Source organism: Dryobates pubescens, chromosome 20 (assembly GCF_014839835.1).
Source record: "Dryobates pubescens isolate bDryPub1 chromosome 20, bDryPub1.pri, whole genome shotgun sequence".
Taxonomy (NCBI): Eukaryota; Metazoa; Chordata; class Aves; order Piciformes; family Picidae; genus Dryobates; species Dryobates pubescens.
The window spans coordinates 3,151,354-3,176,664 of NC_071631.1; the positions used below are offsets into that span (position 1 = coordinate 3,151,354).

At 49.6% G+C, this 25,311-nt stretch overlaps 1 protein-coding gene across 1 annotated transcript in view; it reads right to left on the minus strand.

Moving 5' to 3' along the window:
* The window catches only part of CSMD2 (CUB and Sushi multiple domains 2), a 316,793-nt gene that overhangs the window by 268,020 nt on the left and 23,462 nt on the right, over nt 1-25,311 (minus strand). Inside the window, exon 2 of the mRNA XM_054170896.1 lies at nt 14,789-15,005. Coding sequence (XP_054026871.1) covers nt 14,789-15,005 — 217 coding nt within the window. The remainder of the gene's footprint in view (nt 1-14,788; nt 15,006-25,311) is intronic.

Sequence of the window (25,311 nt, forward strand, 5' to 3'; positions counted from 1 at the left end):
ACTAGGTGTCCCATCCAGTCTCTTCCTAAACACCTCCAGTGATGATGGCTCCACCACCTCCCTGGGCAGCACATCCCAATGGCCAATCTCTCTTTCTATGAAGAACTTCTTCCTAACATCCAGCCTAAACCTCCCCTGGCACAGCTTGAGACTGTGTCCTCTTGTTCTGGTGCTGCTTGCCTGGGAGAAGAGACCAACCCCCACCTGGCTACAACCTCCCTTCAGGTAATGGCATTGAGATGAAAGAGGGGAGATGAAACTGGAGATTAGGAAGAAATTCTTGACAGTGAGGGTGGGGAGACACTGGAACAGGTCACCCAGGGAGGTTGTGGATGTGTCCTCTTTGAAAGTCTTCAATGCCAGGCTGGATGGGGCCTTGAGCAGCCTGGGCTGGTGGGAGGTGTCCCTGCCCATGGCAGGGGAGGTTTGGAAATAGATGATCTTTCAGTTCCCTTCGAACCCAAGCCATTCTATGAATCTCTGATAACCTAATTCCATGAAGCAGTAGGAATTCGCTTTCTATGAAGCCCAGATTGAAAAAGCAGCCCCCAGATGGGGCACAGAGAATGCAAGCTGACCTCTGGAGCCAGCACTCACCAGAAGAAAAGGAGACATTTCAGGTTTAGAAGATGTGTTGCATGATTAAAAATGAAAAAGTGGAACAAATCCATGGTTCCCACCAATGAAGATATATCCAAAGACTGCAATATTGATCCACCTCATCCCTAATTCTCTGCTCACTTGCACCTGGTGTGAATGCTGCATGTTGAGCAGAACTGGCATCAAAGTGCTGCTAACTGCTGGCGTTTAGCAGGAGAGCTCAGCAATGCACAATGCACCGGAGCTGAAACACCCTGGGGTTGAATCCAGCAGCAGCAGACCTGCTGCTTGCCCTGCAGCAAACCACTTTGTTCTGTTTGCATGCTCCTCTTCCCCACACAGACTGGGACCAGCTTTAAAGGGAGGATGTCTTGCCAGGGCACCTGGATAATTAAAAGGTCTGAATTCAATAGTTAAATAGTTGGATGGATGGGTAGGTAGATAGAATCATGGAATTGTTAGGGCTGGAAGGGAGCTTAAAGCTCAGCCAGTCCCAACCCCCCTGCCATGGCCAGGGACACCTCACACTGCAGCAGGTTGCTCACAGCCACCTCCAGCCTGGCTGCAAACACCCCCAGGGGTGAGGCTTCCACCACCTCCCTGGGCAGCCTGTGCCAGGCTCTCACCACCCTCCTGGGGAACAACTTCTTCCTAGCATCCAATCTCAATCTCCCCATTTCTAGTTTTGCTCCATCCCCCCCAGTCCTATCCCTCCCTGACACCCTCAAAAGTCCCTCCCCCAGGATAGATAGATAAGCTAGAATGGGAGAATAGAATAGAATAAACCAGGTTGGAAGAGACCTTCAAGATCATCGTGTCCAACCTATCATCCAACACCACCTAATCAACTAAACCATGGCACCAAGCACCCCATCAAGTCTCCTCCTGAACACCTCCAATGACGGTAACTCCACCACCTCCTTGGGCAGCACATTCCAATGGCCAATCTCTCTCTCTCTGTGTAAAACTTCCTCCTCACCTCCAGCCTAAACCTACCCTGGCACAGCTTGAGACTGTGTCCTCTTGTTCTGGTGCTGGTTGCCTGGGAGAAGAGACCAACCTCTACGTGTCCACAACCCCCCTTAAGGTAGTTGTAGAGAGCAACAAGGTCTCCCCTGAGTCTCCTCTTCTCTAGGAGCATTTCACCCATTCAGCTTATAGACCAGAGAAGATGAATGCTACCAAAGAATTCACAGCAGTGTCTTTATGGTTTAAGGGCCATGGTGGTCTTAGGTTCATAGATTCACAGAATGGTTTGGGTTGGAAGGGACCTTGTTCCAGGCCCTGCCATGGGCAGGGATACCTCCTACCAGCCCAGGCTGCTCAAGGTCTCATCCAACCTGACCTTGAACACCTCCAGAGAGGGAGCATCCACAACTTCCCTGGACAACCTGTTCCAGGGTCTCACCATCCTCACTGTAAAGAATTTCTTCCTCATCTCCAGTCTAAATCTCCCCTCCTCAAGCTTCAGCCCATTCCCTCTCATCCTATCACTGCAGCCCCTGAAGGTTGGGCTCTATGATCTGAGGGGTCTTTTCCAACTAAATCAGTTCTATAATTCTATGATTTATCTCCTTCCTGAGACTCTTCTCCCAGGGGCAGCAGCTCTAATCAGCTGGAAGCCCCCAACACACTAAAAATTGCTAAAGATCCAAGGCCATCTTTGGGCTGCAGAAGCTTTTCTGTTTTCCAAGCAGCTGGGAAATGGTAAACAGAGGATTCCATTCTTTATTAAGAAAAAGGCTCAGATGTCAGCAGTTGCTCTCACAGCAGACCAAAAAAAATCCATTTCTGGACAGGCAAAGAAAGGAGCTGGGCCACCCTCTGCCACCCAAGAGGAGCATAATGAGGGAGAGTCAATGGGCCCTGCAGGTTTGTCAATTTTCTGTTTGAGGCTGCAAGGAATAGCACTCCACAACCTCATTGTATCTGCTGTGATCTGCTGAGATTGTATCATCTGCTGGAGAATGTCATTAATTTTGATAAAAGGGAAACACACACAGGCTGGAGAGCTGCTTTGCCTGAGAAAAACCTCAAGGTCACACCTTAAAGATAAATGCACTCAGAAAAGCCCCACCCAAACCAACCCAAAACCTTCTAGACCTCAAGAGTCACTGTGGTAGGAAGATAAGATCCAAGTGCAGACATTTTGCCTGCCTTTGGGAACGTGGATTGGAAGGCAGGGCTGTGGACTTCCTTGAGGACAGGGTGAAGGAGCTGGGGTTGTTTAGCCTGGAGAAGAGAAGACTCCAGGGACACCTTGGAGCTGCCTTCCAATAGCTGAAGGGGTCCTACTGGAAGGCTGCAGAGGGACTTTTCCTGAGGCTGTCTAGAGACAGGACAAAGGGGAATGGTTTGAAGCTGAGGGAGAGCAGGGTTAGACTGGAGCTTAGGAAGAAGTTCTTCAGTAGGAGGGTGGTGAGACTCTGGCACAGACTGCCCAGAGGAGGCTGTGCCTGCCTCCTCCCTGGGGGTGTTCAAGGCCAGGCTGCCCAGAGAGATGGTGGAGTCTCCATCTCTGGAGTCATTCAAAACCTGCCTGGACACTGTTCTATGCAACCTGCTCTAGGTGGCCCTGCTCTGGCAGTGGGGTTGGACAAGATGGTGTTCAAATAGGGATTGGATGTGGCACTTGGTGCCATGGTTTAGTAGTCATGAGGTCTTGGGTGACAGGTTGGGCTTGATGATCTTTGAGGTCTTTTCCAACCTTATTGATTCTGTGAGATCCCTTCCAAACTTCATTATCTAGTGATGATGTAACTTTACAGTGTGAAAACTGAGGTAAGCCATTTGCCCAGTGCCAGTGAGCAGAGCAGCTGCTTGGCTCAGAACAGGACACCCATCTGATTTTACTCAAGTGAGGGATCATCAACACATCTCAGTGCTCTGCCTGTGCTGCTTCTGCCACCACCTCTGCACACCCACTGCTTTGCTGCACTGTTCACAGCATCCCTTTCATGGGAAACTGACACTAATCACAGAGTCACACAGCTGTTTGGGTTGGAAAAGCCCTCTGAGATCATCCAAGGCCAACCACCAACCTAACACCACCATGGCCACCAAACCATGGCCCCAAGTGCCACGGCCACAGGTTTCTTGAACACCTCCAGGGATGGGGACTCCACCACCTCCCTGGGCAGCCTGTTCTGATCCCAGACCACTCTTGCAGCAAAGAAATTCTTCCTAATCTCCAACCTAAACCTCCCCTGGCTCAACTTGAGGCCATTAATTAATTAGCAGCAAAGAAAGTGTCCATCCTTTTGCTAAGCACTGTCAATATCTATTGACTAAAAATGAAACTATTTTTCAAGGCCTGATTCTGCTCTAATCAGCCCCAAAGACATTCTGTGCAGGTTCTTATGCAGGCAGAATCAGACTGTGGTCATCTCATCAGAGAGGTCTGCAGTAACACAGCAGCTGTGCAACCCAAATTCAAGAACTAACAGCTCATAACTCATTCTGCTGCTTCCCTTTGCTGTTCTGTCCCTTCCATGCCAAGACAGTGCACCCTGTTCCTTTTCAGGGCACTGTAATCTAAAAGTGAGGCAACATTCAAGGGCTAGGAGTGAGTTCACTTTCTCTCCCTCTACTGCTAAAACAAAACAGAATAAAGATCTAATCTTTCTTGCTCTGACCCCAGGAGCTCACCCACTGGTTTTGGAAATTGCCATTCCTGGTAGGAGAATGAAAGCTTTAGGACATGGTTTTAATGGCCATGGTGGTCTTAGGTGGATGATCTTAGAGGGCTTTTCCAACCACCACAGTTCTGTGATTCTGTGTTAACCCCTGGGACTGTGTCACTTCAAACACTGCATTGATATGTGCATAAATACATAGAATCACAGAATGGGTTGGGTTGGAAGGGACCTCCAAAGCTCATCCAGACCAACCCTGCTGCAGGCAGCAGGGACATCCTCCACTAGAGCAGGTTGCTCAGAGGCTTGTTGTGCCTGACCTTAGAATCATAGAATTGTCAGGGCTGGAAGGGAGCTCAAGGATCAGACAGTTCCAACCCCCCTGCCATGGCCAGGGACACCTCACACTGCAGCAGGTTGCTCACAGCCACATCCAGCCTGGCTGCAAAAACCTCCAGGGATGAGGCTTCCACTACCTCCCTGGGCAACCTGTGCCAGGCTCTCACCACCCTCCTGGGAAACAACTTCTTCCTAACATCCAATCTCAATCTACCCACTTCTAGTTTTGTTCCATTCCCCCCAGTCCTATCACTCCGTGACACTCTCAGAAGTCCCTCCCCAGCTTTCTTGTAGGCCCCCAGATGGCTGGCTGGATAGATAGATAGACATGCTAGAACAGGAGCATTTCACACATTCAGCTTACAGATCAAAGGAAATGAATGCCAACCAAAGAATTCACATTGAAAAATGGGATATCCTTGAATACCTCCAGGCATGTGGCCTCCACTACCTCCCTGGGCAGCCTGCTGCAGTGTTCCACCACCCTCATGGTGCAGAACTTGTTCCTCACACCCAATCTAAATCTGCTCTTCTCTACTTTCAAAACCATTGCCTCTCATCCTATCACTCCAGGCCTTGGCAAACAGTCCCTCTGCAGCCTTCATCATCAAGGACACTTCACGAGCATCTCCCCTTGCCTCCCTCCATAGCATAACATCAAAGGGACAGGAGGATTTCATGCATTGCATCAGCTTGGGCACAGAAGACTAAGGGCACCACTTTCCTCCCCTAGCATTTCCACACATTACTTCACCCATTTCAAACCCACCTCAATTACTAATGGCATGCAGTGCTCACAGATCTATCAGCAGCAGACTGTTCCAGGGCAGAGTCTTAATTAAAATCTATTAGGTGTTGTCCAATTACAGAAAATCTTTCCACCCTTAATACACTCAGCATACCTTCATTCAAAGCAAGTCATTGTCAGGCTCTGCTGCTGGATTTTACTTGTAAATACATTTCAGCAGCAGGTTAGAAGGGAAAACAAAAACAGTTCGGAGACCCAAATATTACTTCAGTAACAGCAACACCTTAAGGCCCAACAACAGACAGTTCCCTGTCCTAGACACAGCAGGGGAGAGCCATGCCTGCAAGGAATTCTGTAGTCCAGCTCACTAGAGCCAGAGATCAATAAGGCTGCTAAGATGATCCAGTCCAACCATCAACCCAACACCACCATGGCCATTAAACCACGTCCCAAAGGGCCATGGCCACAGGTCTCTTGAATACCTGCAGGGATAGGGACTCCACCACCTCTCTGGGCAGCCTGTTCCAATCCATGACCACTCCTGCAGGAGAGTAACTTTTCCTAATCTCCAGCCTAAACCTCCCCTGGTGCAAGTTGAGGCCATTCCCTCTCTTTCTGTCACTTTAACTTGGGAGAAGAGACCAACCCCCGGCTGGCTCCAACCTCCTTGCAGGGAGTTGTAGAGAGCAATGAGGTCTGCCCTCAGCTTTCTCCTTTCCAGACAGAACAACCCCAATTCCCTGAGCCACTCCTCATAGGATTCTCCTCCAGATCCTTCACCAGCTTCACTGCCCTTCTCTGGACACATTCCAGCAACTCAGTGTTGTAAGAGTGCAAACTATTCACCCCGAAACCCAGACCAAGGCTACTCCATCACTTTACCTCTCCATCTGCTTAACAAGCTGCTGAAAGATCAGAGTCAGGTCTCCTCCTAAGCCTGCTGTGTTCAGCATTCCAGCAGGCAAAAAGCTCCTACCTTGATTTAATCATCAGCTTTTATCACTCACCCTGATGCACACTCTCCTAATAAATATGGAAACCTTGAATGCAGCCTCTCCAAACCGAGCAGCCCCTGATGCAGTTGCATTAACTCCATTAGCTCTCCTGGACTTTCAGCTCTAGTTCCATCAGTGATCTCACAGACCCAGGTTTAAATATTCAGCACTTCCTCCCAACCAAACATCAGGGCTGGTGGTGAAAGGCTCTAATGCTGCTGGAGCAGCTCAAAGAAGGATCTTCTCAGGGGGAAAAAAATATTAATTGTATTTTATTCTAAAGCAGAGAATATAAATTGATGTGGTTTGGCTTGTTGTTCTTGTTGTGGTCTTTTTCCCACAGAGTTAATAAGAAGTGACAAAAAAAACCCCTAACCAAACCCCAAACCCACCCACAAAACCCCAAACCCATCCCCAACCACCAAACCAAACCCAAACCCCACCCCAACCACCAAACCAAACCCCAAACCCCACCCCAACCACCAAACCCAACCCTCAACCACCAAACCCAATCCCCAACCCCAAACCCCACCCCAACCCCCAAACCCAATCCCAAACTGCACCCCAACCACCAAACCCAATACCAAACCCCACCCCAACCACCAAACCCCAACCCCAAACCCCACCCCAACCCCCAAACCCAATCCCAAACTGCACCCCAACCACCAAACCCAATACCAAACCCCACCCCAACCACCAAACCCCAACCCCAAACCCCACCCCAACCCCCAAACCCAATCCCAAACTGCACCCCAACCACCAAACCCAATACCAAACCCCACCCCAACCACCAAACCCCAACCCCAAACCCCACCTCAACCACCAAACCCAACCCCAAACCCCACCCCAACCTCCAAACCAAACACAAACCCCACCCCAACCACCAAACGAAACCCCAAACCAACCCATACAACCCCAAACCCCACCCCAAACCCAACCCAAAACCCAAACCCAACCCCCAAACCCACACAACAACAACAAGAGAACCACAAACCCTGCTCTGCTAAAGGGAAAAAGGAGGTAGGATTCTGAAGTTCACTACAGATGACAGAAGGATTTAGCTGGCCCTCTGTTTTATTTGGTTTTATCCTTAGTAAAGAGAACTTCAGTCACCTTGGAGACATGAGGTAGCTATAAAGGAATATGCCAAAGGACCAAAGGTGACTCAACACAAATAATCTAAGTTCTCTGTATCATCAGATGGCAAATCCTCCTCCTCCTCCTCCAGGAATTCCTTTAACAGGCTGAAGGAACCGGGGGTGTTCAGCCCAGAGAAGGGAAGGCTCCAGGGAGACCTTAGAGAAGCATTTTAGGGGACCTACAGGAAGGCTGGGGAGGGACTGTGTGGAAGGGCCTGTGGGGATAAGACAAGGGGCAACAGTTTGAAACTGGAGCAGGGCAGATTTAGGTTGGATATCAGGAGGAAGTTCTGCACAGTGAGGGTGGTGAAATACCGGGACAGGTTGCCCAGGGTTGTGGTTGAGGCTCCATCCCTGGAGACACTGCAGATCAGACTTGCTGTGACCCTGGGCAGCCTGCTCTAGTTGGAGACATCCCTGCTGACTGCAGGGGGCTTGTACAAGACACCCTCTGCTGGTCCCTTCCAACCTGATGCAATCTGTGACTCTGAATTAGAACCCCAGCACACCCAGTACCTGTGAAGCCAGGACTCCCAATGCAATTTTCACCCAGGTTTGTAAGCAAACCCACATGGTAAGAGGTGGGGGAGAAGTCTCTCCTTCTCTGTTCCCTTTGTCTCCTCCTCTCCTCCTCCTCCTCTTCCCTTCCATTGTTTTGAGGATCAAAAGCTTTGTTCTCTTGGTTGGTAATTAAGTCCTAGTCACCCAGACTATTTTTACTATTTTTTTTTTCCAAAGAGTAATTAAAAGGTTATCAAGAAGCAGCAGGCAGGATCCAGGTATTCTGCTGTATCTCTAAATAGGTCACCCCAGCAGATAATTCAGCTCTTATCACCGGCATCACATAATTTTCAGTTCAAACAAAATACTTAATCTTTCAGTCAATTAAATATGGCCAAAGAGAGCAAATGGTTGCTTTAGCTGCACTCCCAGCATATTGATGGGAGCCCTCCTCCTCCTAACTCGGGGGTCATTTGTCAGGGAAGAAGGATGAGCAGCTCTAATGAGCAACAGCAACTCCAGCAGACGACACCGTGCATAATGCGGAGCCCTGAGCCAGGAGATAAGTCACTCACGGTGCCGGGGGGCTGAGGGCACTGGAGGTAGATTTCCTCTCTGCTTCAAGCTTCAAGCTGTTGCAGTAAGGACTGGCAAATGTGTTCACTAACCCTATACACCCTCTAGATGTCAAAAGGGGACAGTTCCCCACGGCTGTGTAAATCTACACCTCCTAGCAACAGTAAAGGTGGGGAGATACTGCCACAGGTGGATGCTCTCTTCATGCAGGTGTTTAAGGCCGGGTTGGATGCCACCTTCCATGAGGTGCTCAAGACCAGGCTGGATGAGGCCTTGAGCAACCTGGACTGGTGGGAGGTGTCCCTGCCCCTGGCATGGGGGTTGGAACTGGATGACCTTTAAGGTCCCTTCCAACCCAAGCCATTCCATGAATCTTCTGAGGAAACACAAACTGCTGGCTAGCATAAGGAGCTAGGCTTTTGGATGCACTGGGTTTTTGGAAGCTAGGGAAGGGTAGATTGGGGTTGGACTTTAGGAAGAAGTTATTCACTAGGAGGGTGATGGAAGACTGGAATACATTGACCAAGGAGATGGTGGAGGTCCCATCCCTAGAGACATTCAAAGTCAGGCTTGGTGAGGCTCTGAGTAACCTGATCTAGTTGGGGGTGCCTCTGCTTACTGGAGGGTGGTTGGACAAGGTGACCTTTAAAGATCCCTTCCAACCCAACGAATTCCATGAGTCTAGCTAGATAAATCCAGTACCATTGAAGCATTTTCTGTGAGCAGGAAAGGTAGGGCAAAAGGCAACACAATTACCTACCCACACGACGTGCAAAGCAAAGCCCGTGGGCTCTGAAATCATACCAGTTAGCCCAGCACTGCTCATCACATACCCAGGTCAGCAGCCTCTCCTGGTAAGAAAAGGCTGCACAGCCTGTCCCTGGAGCTTTGCAAAGTAGTTTTAAGCATCTTTGGATAGCAAAAGGGAAGCAGATTGCCTTTGCTAAATTGACCAGTCCTACTCGGAGTGTAACCTCCGCGGCTCTCTGCAGGAAAACAAAACGAGGGCTCTGAAAACGTCTGGCTTCCCAGAGACAGTGTAAATATCCCTTCCCTGGGTCTGAGTGCGAGCCTGAAACTTCAAACAAGGAAATCAGCAACTAGTTCAAGATTCCCCCATTAAAAGCCTCCTGCAAATTAGCAGCAGCAGATGAAAAAGCTTGCAGATGTCTCCTGGCTTCCTCGTTAACGACTGTCTGCTCGTGTCACCTAACAATAGGCTGACAAAAAGGTGCAGAGACTCTCCCAAATCCCACAGCAATCTCACATCCATAAATAACTCCAAATATTCAAATTTCAGGCAGGTCTCTGCTGAGCTTTTAAGCCCAGCACGGTGGGAAACCAATCAGGAAAGTAACCTGATTGGAGCATCCTCTTAACAATGACACAATCAGCAAAGCACAATGGGAATTTGCCCCAAAAAAAAACCCCACCCCAAAACTCTTCTTGAGGAGCTGCAGTTTTCAGATCAGGTCTCCACATGCATCCCTCTGATCCCACTGGCAGTTCAGAGTAGTTAGGAACTTGAAGGATGAGCATTTGGCAGACTTTGTTCTGGTGTAATGAGCACAAACGCTGCTTTAGAAGGAGGAAAGTCGCACAGAGGCACTGAAGAGAAGTTACAAACCTCAGCTGAGCTCCTGAAAGAACGAAACTCTCCTGCTCAGGTCAAGGGAGAGAGAAATCTGCAGCCATCACTGCTGGCAGGCTTCAAAGGTGAGCCTGTGGTGCAGCGGTCCCTGCCGAAAGCCACTGCGTGGCGTTGGGAAGAAAACCAAAAGGCTGGAGAAAAGCTGAAGGAGCAAGGGCTTGGGAGCCAGCTCTGATTTCAGCTAACAAAGCAAAGTCATGGCACTGAAAAATGACAACAGCTCTGGATGTCTAAATTAAGACCCTGAAATGCATTTAATATTCACATGCTCATCACAAATGCACAAGGCAAATTCCCTAATATACAGTAAAGCAGTTTATTAGCAAATGTCTCATTGGATTAAGGCTGCTCTTATTCTATTAGGGAACTTTCACACCACATTAAATTGCAAGACAACAGGGTGTTTGCCAGCACAATTATTAACCCCCTCTCAGAGATGCACATAGACATGACCCTGGGACATGTCAGGCCAAGGAAGCTCTTACATGGAAGAGCAGGGGCCAGAGATAAGGAACCAGGCTCCAGCCCTCAGCACAAGAAAGTGTCAGCAGCACCAAGACTGTTCTCTTCTCGCAGTCAAAATGATCCAAGGGCTGCAGCACCTCTGCTGAGGCAGCTGGGGGTGTTCAGCCTGGAGAAGAGAAGACTTCAAGGGGAACCTTGGAGCTGCCTTCCAATACCTGAAGGGAACCTGCAGAAAGGCTGGGGAGGGACTTTTCCTGAGGGTGTCTAGAGACAGGACAAGGGGCAATGGTTTGAAGCTGAGGCACAGCAGGGTTAGACTGGAGCTGAGGAAGAAGTTCTTCAGTAGGAGGGTGGTGAGACCCTGGAATAGGTTACCCAGGGAGGCTGTGGCTGCCTCCTCCCTGGGGGTGTCTAAGGCCACACTGGATGACGCTGAGAGGTGTCCCTGCCCACGGTGGTGAGATTGGAATAGATGATCTCCGAGGTCCCTTCCAAACTAGGCCATTCTACCATTCTACGATACGAGCAGGCCTGACCTCCTGAGCACATCAATGATGCTCAACAATAAGAGCTGGAGAGTGGGAGAAGCAAAGAGATAGAGTTCTTCTCTGCTAACCCATTTATTGATCAGCCTTGAACACACTGAGCAAAACCACTACCACCTTCTCCAAGGAAGCAAGCCCTCATTTCCCCCCCCCCCCTTTTTACACCTGCTTACAGCTTACTTTGGCCCACCTCCTGGTAGCACGAGCTTTGGTGAACGAAGCGCAGTCATCCATCTTCGAACGCGGCACTTGGATGATGAATTGAGTATGTTTGGAAAGCAGTTGGAGAAAAAAAGCCAGAATTGATAGCCACAGGGAAAAGAGAAGGGGGGAAAAAAGTGCTGGGCAACAGCTCCAGTGTTTAATGAGGGGAGATTGATGAACAAAAAAACCCAAAGTAGCTGCACGAAGCAGCAAGACGCCAGAAAGCACAGAGGAGCAGCTCCCAGGTGCTGCAGTCAGTAATCTAGAAACATCCAGGGGAAGAATGCAGATGTCCATCACACAAGAGTCCATGTCTCATTTCCTTTTGTAAGTCGTCTGTAAGTGCTTTCAGACCTCCAGGAAGCCTCCTCAATGCCTTCATCCATTTCACTTTGCTCCATTGTACTAACCAGTTCCCATTTCCTGGACACCTCATCTCATTAGAGGCGTTATGCTCTCACACTGCTTTGTGCTCCTGCTTTCATCCCACAGCTTCCACTTATCTACCTAAGCTGTGCATGAAAGTTCACCAGTGGTGTAAGGGGAGGACCTCATTTGTCTCCTCATATTCCCCCAGTGCAGGGATATAAATTATCAGGACAGTATCCAAGCTCTATCTCAGAGGTTTCTTGTTCTGGTCAACTGCAGGAAGATGCCCTTTCTGTTACTCCTGTTGTAGGACCATACATAAAAATCAGAATGGTTTGTGTTGGAAGGAGCTCTAATGGTCATCCAGTCCAACTCACTTGCAGTCAGCAGGGACATCCTCCCCTAGAGCAAGTTGCTCAAAGCCTTGTTGAGCCTGACTTTGAGTATCTCCAGGGATGGGACCTCAGCCACCTCCCTGGGCAACCTGTTGCAGTGTTCAACCACCCTCATGGTGCAGAACTTGCTCCTCACATCCAACCTAAATCTGCTCTTCTCTACTTTCAAACCACTGCTCCTCATCCTGTCACAGCAGGCCTTTGCAGACAGTCCCTCTGCAGCCTTCTTGTAGCCCTTCAGGTACCGGAAGGCAGCTCTAAGGTCTCCTGAAGCCTTCTCTTCTCGAGGCTGGACAGCCCCAGCTCCCTCAGCCTGTCCTCGTAGCAGAGGTGCTCCAGCCCTCTGATCATGTTGGTGAGGGGTTTGGAACATAAGCCCTACGAGGAGAGGCTGAGGGAGCTGGGGTTGCTTAGCCTGGAGAAGAGGAGACTCAGGGGTGACCTTATTGCTCTCTACAACTACCTGAAGGGAGGTTGTAGACAGACGGATGTTGGTCTCTTCTCCCAGGCAGCCAGCACCAGAACAAGAGGACACAGTCTCAGGCTGTGCCAGGGGAGGTTCAGGCTGGATGTTAGGAAAAAGTTCTATACAGAAAGAGTGATTGCACATTGAAATGGGCTGCCTGGGGAGGTGGTGGAGTCACCATCACTGGAGGTTTTCAGGAGGAGACTTGATGGGGTGCTTGGTGCCGTGGGTTAGATGTTTGGGTGGTGTTGGATTGGTTGATGGGTTGGACGCAATGATCTTGAAGGTCTCTTCCAACCTGCTTTATTCTATGTATTCTATGTATTCATTTTTGTGCCCCTCCTCTGGACCCACTCCATCAGGGCCATATCATACTTCAGCGCAGCTCAGAGCAAGATCTGCACGCAACTCATCTCCGGCGTCTCACTAATTTACTCCACCACAAGCCTAATTCTGCCTTAATTTCATTCACTCATTTTGCTTCTTCAGCAGAACCTCCCCCTGACGTCTGGAGGGCACAAGGAAACATCTGGCACTGCTGATGCACGCAGCAATTTGCCAGGGGACTTCTTGGGGCAAGAGCAGCCCCTGACTGCTCACCATGCAAAGCTCCCTGAGCAGAATCTATCCCCAGATGTAGGCAGCCTTTACGTAATACTCGAAGCAGAGCATTATGCTACCTTTTAATTATGGGACTTCATCATTTAATCAAGATGATTCTCAAGCACAGTTCCAAGATGAAGATCTGATTTATTTGCATAACTGAAATCATCTACATAAAGAGCTGGGTTTCACCAGTGCTGCTTTAACTCAGAGTTAGGTGAGACACAGAGGTCAAAGGACCTGTTTGAAACTGAAGTGCTTCGGAGTAGATTTGATTTCTAAGGCAGTTCATGGCCACAGCGTTTCAGCCAGGGATTATTCCAGCACTGTTTTATTACTTGTTGGACTGCATCACTGCCAGACTTCAGCTGCAATCAGAACCCCCCATCAGACCAGAGCAGCCACATCATGAACACCAAACTGGTTTCATCTATGCCTCGGGTCTCAGATCGAGACTTCCCCCAACACAGAAGTCTGGCACCTTGCACATCTTTTGCTACCACAGTAACATTTTGGGGGTTGTTCCCCCCAAATCAGTCTCTCATTTCTCTTTTTATTAGTACCAGGATGGCACCTGAGAGTTTCAGAGATCAGAATCCATGAACAGTCACAGGAGGCTGGAAGGGACCGAAAGAGATCATCGAGTCCAACCCCCTGCCAGAGCAGGACCATACAATCTAGCTCAGGTCACACAGGAACACATCCAGAGGGGCCTTGAAAGTCTCCAGAGCAGGAGACTCCACAACCTCTCTGGGCAGCCTGTTCCAGTGCTCTGTGACCCTTACAGTAAAGAAGTTCCCCCTTGTGTTGAGGTGGGACCTCCTGTGCTGCAGCTGACATCCATTGCTCCTTGTCCTATCCCAGGGAGCAAGTGAGCAGAGCCTGTCCCCTCCCTCCTGACCCCCAGCCCTCAGCTGTTTATAAACATTTATTAAATCCCCTCTCAGTCTTCTCTTTTCCAGCCTGAAAAGAGTCCTTACACTAAGCTCTGTTACTTGAGGGGGGCTATATAGGAAAGGAAGTGCTGGTTAGAGCCAACCTCCTCAGGCTTCTGCCTCTCCCTCCTTGCCCCCAAACACCCAGCAGTTTAGTCCTGTGCGAGAGTATCAGCCCTGTCCAGCTGCTGAGCAGACTGCAAGGTAGGGAATTACCCAAACACACCCAACACAGCGTCTGGCAGAGCTTTAAACCCAAACCCATTATCCATCCTCCCACTCAGAGCGAGTCTTTGGGCTGAGGGAAGCTCCTCTGCACGTTTAGCTCTGCTTTCCCTCTTGCTCCATTTTCTAATTAACTTCTCTGGATGTCTAAGAATGACTCCTGGTAAATCACTACTGTCAGGCATTCAGAGAAACATTTCAAACCTTATCAGAGAGAAGAAATCAAAACAAGTGTGGGGGAAAGGGGGGGAAGAAAGGAAGAGGAAAAGAAAATGAAACCCCTGTGCTCATGAAGCAGCACTCTCAGTGTGTTGCAGCACAAACCTCCAAGCCAGGCTGAATCCCAGTGGCAGGGATGGGAGCATGTTTGTACACATCACTGTTATGAGCAATGTACCTTGTTCTCAGATTCCCCTGCTGAGGCAGGCCGTCGTAGATAGACAATACATCAAAATCTTCCTCTAAAGCAAAGGAGTGGAACACGAGCTGTATCCTGCTCTGCTCCTCAGCTGTGATGGTCCACGTGCAGTTTGCATAATTTGGGTAGCCATAGGGAAAGCCTGGGCTCTGTATCGTCCCGTTTGGGCCCTGCAAAATGTGGCTGCAGTTCTGGGCTGGCAAGAGAAAAGAAGACAGAAGCACACGTCAAAAGGGGTGGAGGGGGCGGGGGACACACGTTGAACATCTTCAGCACCAAACCAAATCATACAGGAGCATTGAAACGTAGAATTGTCAGGGTTGGAAGGGAGCTCAAGGATCAGCCAGTTCCAGCCCCACTGCCATGGGCAGGGACACCTCACACCGCAGCAGGTTGCTCACAGTCACAGCCAGCCTGGCCTCAAAACCTCCAGGGATGAGGCTTCCACCACCTCCCTGGGCAACCTGTGCCAGGCTCTCACCACCCTCCTGGGGAACAACTTCTTCCTAACATCCAATCTCAGTCTACCCATTTCTAGTTCTGCTCCATCCCCCCCCAGTCTGTCACTCCCTGACACCCTCAAAAGTCCCTCCCCAGCTTTCTTGGAGCTCCCTTCAGATCCTGGAAAGCCACAATAAGGTCTCTTCAGAGCCTTCTCTTCTCCAGACTGAACAACCCCAACTCTCTCAATCTGTCTTCATAGAGCAGCTCCAGCCCTCTGCTCATCCTTGTGGCACTTCTCTGGACCCCTTCCAGCACCCCCAGATCCTTCCTCTAATAGGGGCTCCAGAATTGGACACAGTACTCCAGGTGGGTTCTCACCAGAGCAGAGGGAGAGAATCACCTCCCTTGACCTGCTGGCTGTGCTTCTTTTGCTGCAGCCCAGGCTCTGGTTGGCTCCCTGGGCTGTGAGTGCACACTGCTGGCTCCTGCTGAGCTTCTCATCCACCATCATCCCCCAAGTCCTTTTCTTGCCACTGTAGCTTCTTCTCAGCTCATGGTCCCAGGGACCAGATAAGTGTAAAATCTAAAGATGCAGTTTTGTCCTCCCTGCAGGAACTTGGACCCCAGACACCCATCTGTTGGGCACTGCTTCCTCTAGCTGGAAAATAATGGGCTAATAACAGCTGGATTGCAGCAGCTGCTGCTAACAGGGAAACAGATGCTTGCTCAGGCATCCCTTTATAGCCCATGACAAAGCCAACACATTCTTCATCACACACTTGTGCAGGGAGGGACTGAACAGGCTTCAAGCCTGCCTGGCCATGCTGGTTTCCTACAGGCATGAAGGGTTCAGAGGCCACCACAGAGCAGAAGGACAATGTCAAAGCTGACCATGTCTTTTAGCCTTAGTTACACTTGAGTAAGAGACAAGATGAGCACCCAACTGTGCAGACAAAGAGAGACAGACCACCCCTCACCTTGAACAGCCACAACCTAATGGATGTCCTACATAATGAGGAACTGAGTCACCAAATGACTTGGCTGGCTGGCCAGGGCTGCATGAAAATTGAATGGCAAGAAAGAAAACTAATTAGAAATTAGAGTTGTCCTGACTCAGGAAAGAGCAGGACATAGTTGAGGGAGCTGGGGTTGCTTAGCCTGGAGAAGAGGAGACTGAGGGGTGACCTTATTACTCTCTACAACTACCTGAAGGGAAGTTGTAGACAGACGGATGTTGGTCTCTTCTCCCAGGCAAGCAGTACCAGAACAAGAGGACACAGTCTCAGGCTGCGACAGGGGAGATACAGGCTGGATGTTAGAAAAAAGTTCTATACAGAAAGAGTGATTGCACATTGGAATGGGCTGCCTGGGGAGGTGGTGGAGTCACCATCACTGGAGGTTTTTAGGAGAAGACTTGACGGGGTACTTGGTGCTGTGGGTTAGTTGCTTGGGCGGAGTTGGATTGGTTGATGGGTTGGACGCGATGATCTTGAAGGTCTCTTCCAACCTGGTTTATTCTATGTATTCTATGTATTCTATGTATAGTTCAAAGCCTGGAAGAAACCATTCTTGAGTAGCTGTAATAATAATAATTAAAGAAAAGGAAAACCCCTGAGACTCTGCAAGATGATGATATTCTTCCCACAACAGCAGTTCTTTTGGCCCCATCCTCTTTTTTTTTCCAGGTGAGCATTGTTCACCAGCCTGAAAATATCTTCCAGCAGGGAGAATCACAGAAGTGTTTTCCAACCCAAAGACCTCTAAAGCTTGAGTCCACCCATTAACCTAACACCACCATGGCCATGAAACCATGGCCCAGTAGGTTTCATCCTGGGTCTTTCCATGAACACTGCTGTAAGGAAAAGGCTTTGTTCCCACTTTGTCAGTGGTCTGAGTATCCCAAAGTGGCAATGGACCACTGCAGGGCAGCACAGCCCACGACAAAGCCAACACATTCTTCATCACACACTTGTGCAGGGAGGGACTGAACAGGCTTCAAGCCTGCCTGGCCATGCTGGCTTCCTACAGGCATGAAAGGTTCAGAGCAACACAGATGAGATCCAGAGTCAAAAGCCATTACACTGCAAACCCCTGCTAGACCTGATGGGGCTACACAGGAAAGGAAATGTCAGCTAGACCCAGCCTTGCCAGGCTGCAGCTCTCTCTCACCCAGTTCTGCAAGGTTCCCAACTCCTCAGGCAGGCTCAGCAGATAGCAAATGTCTTCCAATCAGTATTCCTGAGAAGCTGCTGCAGGACTACATCTTCTGAGAACAAAAGCCCAGTCCTGTAGCCACCAGCTAAATATTTAACATCTCCCTCAAATCCGTTTTCCTTCCCCGAAGCAGTACCTGCAAACACTCCAGCCCACAGATAAAGATCAACTGCCATGATGTACAATTTCTGGCTATATGAGATTTCTCCTCTCTGGGGAAACAGGGACATAACTACGGCCTGGGAACAGCTCAAGTGACAAATTCTCCTTCATGTTTCCCCTCTCTTTGCTGCTGCTGCTGCTGCTTTACCTGAATGTCTTCTAAGGCACAAAGGGAAAGTCACTCCAAGCAAACTGGTGTGACTCCTGCTGCCCTGAATGGAGTTACTCACAGGAGAGCCTCGACTGAAAAAGCCCTCTGAGAACATGGAGTCAAACCATCAGCCCAACACCACCGTGGCCATCAAGCTGTGCCCTGATGTACACATTTCCTGAGTACCTCCAGGGATGGGGACTCCATCACCTCCCTGGGCAGCCTGTTCCTATGCCTGACCACTCTTGCAGCAAAGAAACTGCTCCTCATCTCCGACCTAACCTTCCCCTGCCACAATTTCAGGCCATTTCCTCTTGCCCTATCACCAGATACTAGGCAGAAGAGACCAACCCCCACCTGGCTCCAACCTCCTCTCAGGGAGTTGTAGAGAGCCAGAAGGTCTTCCCTCAGCCTCCTTTTCACCAGACTAAACACCCCCAGTTTCCTCACCAGCTCCTCACCAGCCCTGTTCTCCAGATCCTTCTCCAGCTTTGTTGCCCTTCTCATTACCCACTCCAGCTCCTCAATGTCCTTCTTGGAGCAATGGGCCCAAACTGAACCCACTACTCAAGGAGTGACCTCACCAGTGCTGGGTTCAGGGGCACCATCCCTTGCCTGCTCCTGCTGGCCACACCATTGCTGATCCAGGCCAGGATGCTGCTGACCTTCTTGGCCACCTGAAAGCTCCTCCACACCATATCTTAATTCTAGCCAGTCTGCAAGGTAACTGTAGTGAGACCAAAAGCAGAATTCCACCTTTTTTTAAGTGTCTCTATTTAAGAAGGACATTGAGAGATTGAAGGGCAAGGAGGCTGGGAAGGGGTCTGGAGCACAGCCCTGTGAGGAGAGGCTGAGGGAGATGGGGTTGCTTAGCCTAGAGGAGAGGAGGCTCAGGGGAAACCTCATTGCTGTCTACAGCTTCCTGAAGGGAGGTTGTAGCCAGGTGGGGGTTGGTCTCTTCTCCCAGGCACCCAGCACCAGAACAAGAGGACACAGACTCAAGCTGTGCCAGGGGAGGTTTAGGCTGGAGGCGAGGAGAAAGTTCTTTGCAGAAAGAGGAATTTGCCATTGGAATGTGCTGCCCAGGGAGGTGGTGGAGTTCAGAGAGGGACTGGATGTGGCACTTGGAGCCATGGTTTAGTTAGTCATGAGGTGTTGGGTGACAGGTTGGACTTGATGATCTCTGAGGTCTTTTCCAACCTTATTGATTCTATGATTCTCTCCCACGGGGAGAGCTGCTTCTGGCTGCTGCCTGCATTTCCTCTCTCTTTTCTCCCTGCTGCTGGCTTGTTTACCCCTGCCTCTGTAGATAACCCAGGCTTTCAAGTTGAAATGAATTAGATTAGAAATTCCTCCTTTGATTTCTCACTGCCCCCTTTTTTATTATCATCATGATGATGATTTTGATTTTTTTCAAAGGCACCAATGGCATCTGCACTTCTGAGTGCCAACCAGCTCACAGGTGAAAAAAAACCCCACCACACACCTGCAGAGCTGGGCTCATTATAGCCAATTATAATGAGATTGACCTACTTCTGTGCTCCCCTCCCCCCCCAAAAAAAAACCCCAACCTCAAAAATGCTTAGTGGAACTTCTCTCTGCCAGACAAAGTTCACACCTTTGAGACTCTAAAATGGTCAATCATATTTTCTACCCAGGGAATCTCTCTTTTTTTTTGGTGTGTGTGTGTGTACCCTGTTTATTACATCAATGAGAGTTAGGACAGCCCCCATAAGCCATCAGGGAGTAAATCAGAGCTAAGCACAGAACTCGTTAACAAGGGCAGGCTGAAGTGCTTTGCATTTCTATAGCACCTGGCGTCAGCCTCTCTCAATGCATTTTTGTCCATACATAATACATACAGGAGTGAACTCTCCCTCCCTCCCTCCTCCACTTCAGCTCCATTTATTCGTGGAGTTCACTGAAAGGATGGAGGAGCTCGGTGCCAGCAAGCTGCACAGGACTGGGAATGTCACAGCTAGCACTGAGTGCTAAAAATCAGGCCCAGCTGGGCTGAATAATCTGGAAAGTGCCAGAGAGCCACAAGCCTCAGTCCTCTAACGCTGAAGTACTCTGCTCTGCTGAGAGCCCACCTCAAATACTGCACCCAGGTCTGGAGTCCCCAGCATAAGGGCACAGAGCTGCTGGAGCGAGTGCAGAGGAGGCCACAAAGAGGAGCTAAGGGCTGGAGCACCTCTGCTATGAGCACAGGCTGAGGGAGCTGGGGGTGTTCAGCTTGGAGAAGAGAAGACTCCAGGGGAACCTTAGAGCTGCCTGCCAGTGCCTGGACAAACCTGCAGAAAGGCTGCAGAAGGATTTTTCATGAATGTGTCTAGAGACAGGCCAAGGGGGAATGGTTTGAAGCTGAGGGAGAGCAGGGTTAGACTGGAGCTGTGGAAGAAGTTCTTCAGGAAGGGGGTGGTGAGCCTCTGCAATAGGTTACCCAGGGAGGCTGTGGTTGCCTCCTCCCTGGAGGTGTTCAAGGCCAGGTTGGAGGAGGCCTTGAGCAACCAAGCCTGGTTGAGAAGTGCCTTTGCCCACAGCAGGGAGGTTGGAGCAGATGACCTCCAAGATCCCTTCCAACCTGAACCACTCTGTGATTCCGTGACTTACAGTCCACATTCTTTTTTCACCCAGCTGGGCACTCAATAGGCAGTGGGGGGGATACTGAATCTCTCTCCACTGCACATTGTTAATTCTAGTTGTAAGATAATGCCATCAGGACAATTTCAGGAAATTGGGAAATTGAAGAGGCTGTCTCTCTCCCTCTCCTGATGGCATAAAAGCTCCTGCTGCTGCACAAAGGTCAGAGCATCACTCCAAGGTCAGAGCCATCGCATTCCAAACCCTTCCAAGGTCACATGAAAGGCAACAAGGCTTTAGGAGCAATAAAAAATATCCATGTCCTCCTTGCACAGCTCCTGATTAAACCAAACAGCAGCCAGGAAAAAAAAAAACACAAACCACTTAGGTAATCTTAACACCTAGCTGGAGCAAAAAAAAAAACCCCAACAAACAAATAAACAGAGAAATCCAGGACACAAGTTGAGGACAGAGCAAATCAATCTGCAGAAACATTTGCATGTTCATGAGGGTTGGTTTGGGTTTTTTTGACCAAGATGTGCTTTGGACACAGCTGAAAGAAAATTGCTTCTTGCAAACCAACCAAACCAAACCCAACCCAAAGCAAATCAGTCTTCCAAAAGCTGACAAACCAGGAGGCAATATTTTGCTCATCAGCTGGGCTAGCAGGGAGCTCCATTTCTATTGGCCGCTGCTGGAAAATGTCAGCAGGCACAGGAAAGAGATCTGGGAAGCCCAAGAGGATTTATGCAGAGCTCCATAATTTGTTTTCAGGTTTGAGTTAGTTCAGCTCAAGCTTGACTGACAAAACCTTACCTGAAAAAAAAGGAAATGTGAAGAACATGACAAGAAACACCTCTGCCTCTCCTCTGAGGACTTGCAAAAATCATTCTGTTTTTATCCCCTCGGCCCAGGAGCAGGAATAAGCAGCAGGGTATGAAAGGACAATGCTCGTGTCTGTGCTGTAAAGTTCCAGGGGAATTTGTATTTGACAGGGGACAACGTTCTGCCAAATTTGCTGGAGCCTTCTGGGCCAGAAGCTGGACACAAGGCACCTTCACACACCTTGCTCCAGCAATGGGAATGCAGCAGCTTCCCAAGTGGAGCAGTCAGCCACCTGCCTGGCCCTTTATCTCAGCTCTGCTGGTGGCTACAAGAACCAGTAGCCCTGACAGGACAAGCTGCACCCAGGGACCACCTGCTTTATGCCTTCTGTAGGTTATCCACCAGCCCTGGTGCCAGAAGAGCAAGTTCCAAGCCTTCCAGAATGGCTGCATCCCTCTTGATTCACCACTCTCTATTCCAGAGCTACACCAGTGAATGAACAAGGTCAGTGTAAGAGCTAACAGAGCCAGGGAATCAGAATCTTTTAGGCTGGGAAAGACCTTCAGGATCATTGAGTCCAACCATCAGCCCAGCACTACCAAGCTGGATGCTAAACCACATCCCTCCACACCACTCCCCCATGGCTTTGAAACCTCTCCACAGGTGGGGCCTCCACCACTGCCTTGGCAGCCTGGGCCAAGACCTGGCAACCCTTTAGGGGAAGAAATTGGTTCCCATGTCCAACCTGAACCTCCCTTGGTGCAACATGAGGCTGTTTCCTCTGATTAGGAGGAGAGACCCACCCCCTGCTGGCTCCAGCCTCCTTTCAGCCATAGGTCACCCAGCAGCAGGCTCAGGGTGGCAGTGTAAATATTCCTGTAGCTACTGCAGCTTCTAATAGCATTCCTCCTGGACTCCTACCTTCTGCAGGTGTAACAGCACCATGAAACTCATCATGGAGATGCATTCATGGGCAAGTGTCCTGCTTTGTGACAGAGATGTCCAGTCTGGGAAGGGAGAGGATTCCAGCTTGCACTCTGCCAACACAAGCTGCTAGCTTCAATTCTGGAAAGTGGTTTATTATGGGAGTATATCTTTTTAATGATTGCATCAGGCTAATTTTATTGCAGTAGAACTTAAGTTTCCAGACAAGGACAAAAGCATTATCACACTTGGCACTGTTTGGTGGACAGAGCCTTTCTCTAAAGGGATCACAGTCTAAGGTGGAGGGGGGGGGAAGGGAGGGGAGAAAGCACAAAGCCAAGGCAGCTCACACTTGTGGAGAGCTTGGGGCTGTGCAGAAAAACATGCAGACAAACTATGACCTGGGTTGCATCAAGAGGAGTGTGGGCAGCAGGTCAAGAGAGGGGATTCTGCCCCCTTACTCTGCTCTGCTGAGACCCCACCTCAAATACTGTACCCAGTCCTCGTGTCTCCAGCATAAGAAGGACACAGAGCTGCTGGAGTGAGGCCAGAGCAGACCACAAAGATGAGCCAAGGGCTGGAGCAGCTCTGCTGTGTGGATAGGCTGAGGGAGCTGGGGGTGTTCAGCCTGGAGAAGACTCCAGAGGAACATTAGAGCTACCTTCCAATACCCAAAGGGATCCTACAGGAAGGCTGCAGAGGGACTTATCATGAGGGTGTCTAGAGACAGGACAAGTGGGAATGATTTGAAGCTAAGGGAGAGCAGGGTTAGACTGGAGCTGAGGAAGAAGTTCCTCAGTTTGAGGGTGGTGAGACTCTGGAATAGGTTGCCCAGAGGTTGTGGATGTCTCTTCCCTGGAGTTACTCAAGGTCAGGTTGGATGAGGTATTGAGCAACCTGCTTTAGTGAGAGGGATCCCTGCCCATGGCAGGGGAGTTGGAACTGGATGATCTCTGAGGTCCCTTCCAACCTAAGCCATTCTGTGATTCTATGATCTCTATCCAGGGGCACAACTGCTTCCTCAGCAACAGGGCTGAGATGTCAGCCTTCCCAGTGTCCACTTCCAATCCTTGTGTTGTGCACTACAGTCTGAGCAATGTAAACAGAAGATCAGCTTCACTCCTGGCTCATGTGCAGCAGGGAAATGATGAAATATTCATTCTGCAATATGCTCACAGAAGAGCTGCCTTCCAACAGCAACAGGGGCTGCCTCAGGCATTTCATAACACACTTAATCCTTATGCCACAAAGCTTAACATGACTGGACACTTAACCAAGGACTAAACATCAGCTGGATACAGCTCTGGCTGCCTCCTGCTTAAATGGGAAAGTTGCAAAGCCCTCAAGCTTCATTCTGGGTATCAATCAGGCCTCTGCAACAAGTTGGGTAGGAAAATGTCCTTGTAGCCAAAGAAAAAGACTTCTGGCAGTACAAACTCTGTGACTAGAAAGAGAAGCTAGTGGGAGGTTCCTTTACACTGTGCATCTGAGGTTTAGACATGACTGTAGGACCATTCTCATGTCAGTCACTCCAGCTTTAGAGTGGTCTCTAATGCAGTATGGCCAGCTGAGTTCTGGAGCAGAACCAGTTCACTCCTAAATGACAGGAGGTGGTGGAGTCACCACCCCTGGAGGTGTTCTAGAAACATGTGGACACTCTGGGGCTTGGTTTAACGACCATGGCTAATGGTTGGACGTGATGACCTTGAAGGGGGTTTCCAACTGAAATAATTCTATGATTCTGTGACTAGAGCATGGTAGGAAGCACTATATTGCTCTCATGACTGGCAGTCATGACTTGCCATGGTCTAGTAGTCATGAGGTTTTGGGTGACGGGTTGGACTTGATGATCTTTGAGGTCTTTTCTAACCTTATTGATTCTATGATGGTCACTGCACATTGATCCAAACAAACCAGGCTGCATTTACAAGAGGAGACTCAACCATTCCAGCACATTCAGAGCAGCAGGATTTTGTCATTTCCCCCAAACAGCAACTCTTACAAACAGGAGCGAGCTCCCCTAGCTGCTGTACCCTCTGCAGCCCCTGTCTGGGACTGAGTTTCATCACTTGCTGTAGAATTTCAACAGCCCTACATCCTCAGGCAAATTTGTGCATTCAAATTCTCTAACTACAAATCTTCCCTGAGCTGTCAGAAGCTGGATAGCAAAGGTGGTGTCCAACAGTACCGGTGCCAAGGAAATGGGTACAAACCATCATCTGCCACCTGCTTTTGGGTCCTGAAACTCACCAGGCCAGAACCACTGCAGTGTAAATCAAGGCAGTATTTTAACTATGTTGATTTAGACCTTGTTAATATCTAAGGAAGCAATACTTTAGAGAGAGGGAAACAGAATTTATCTCTGAAGTGCTTCCTAAAATATAAGTTGATGCACTTGGTTCCCCAGCAGAAATCTAATTTAGCAAACTGATGTATGGTCACTGCACAATTCAGAAGGAACAAACATCAAATCATACACACAGTGGCTTGCTCTCAGCAGCCTCATCTATCCCTGATACATGGCCCTTTCCTCCTTAATGCAGTAGGTTTGGGTGCTGTCATTTGCTTTACTTATTGTTGCTTAGGCACAAAGGTTTCTGGTCTGTGCTGTTCCAGCCTGTTGGATGAAAGAGATGGAAGGTCCTTTCCTCAAGGAAAGTGGAAGCCATGGCCTGCAGACACACAAAACCAGTTCATCCTGGCCTGAAGGAAGTATTAGGCGCAAATCCTGCTTGTATATCAGCAGCCTCTCACTTCATTCTATTGACATCACTGCCCAGAGGCAGTCACCTTCAGTGGGGAAAGTCCTTCAAGACAACGCTCTAGATCCCAACTCAGAACCAGCAAACACTGACACAGGACTTCAGCATCCCCCCAGAGCACATCTGGGGGCTGTGAGGTGTAGGGTGGAGCTCAAGGATGCCAAACCTGGTGCAGAAGTGCTCCAGCCTGCTTTGTGGGATGGCACACGAAGCCACACAGGGCTTGTTCAGCTGATCACAGAACTGGAGCACAGGACCAACACCTCAGATCCCTACTGAGCACTCTACTTGACCTGAAGACATAAACCCTGCTCTGAAGGAGCCCCAGCACAGAGCATGTCAGGACTGGATTGTGCAATGTTCACACAGAACTTTCCACAACCTTCTCCCCCCAGAAGAGCACACCACAACCTTCTCCCCCCAAAAGAGCACACCAC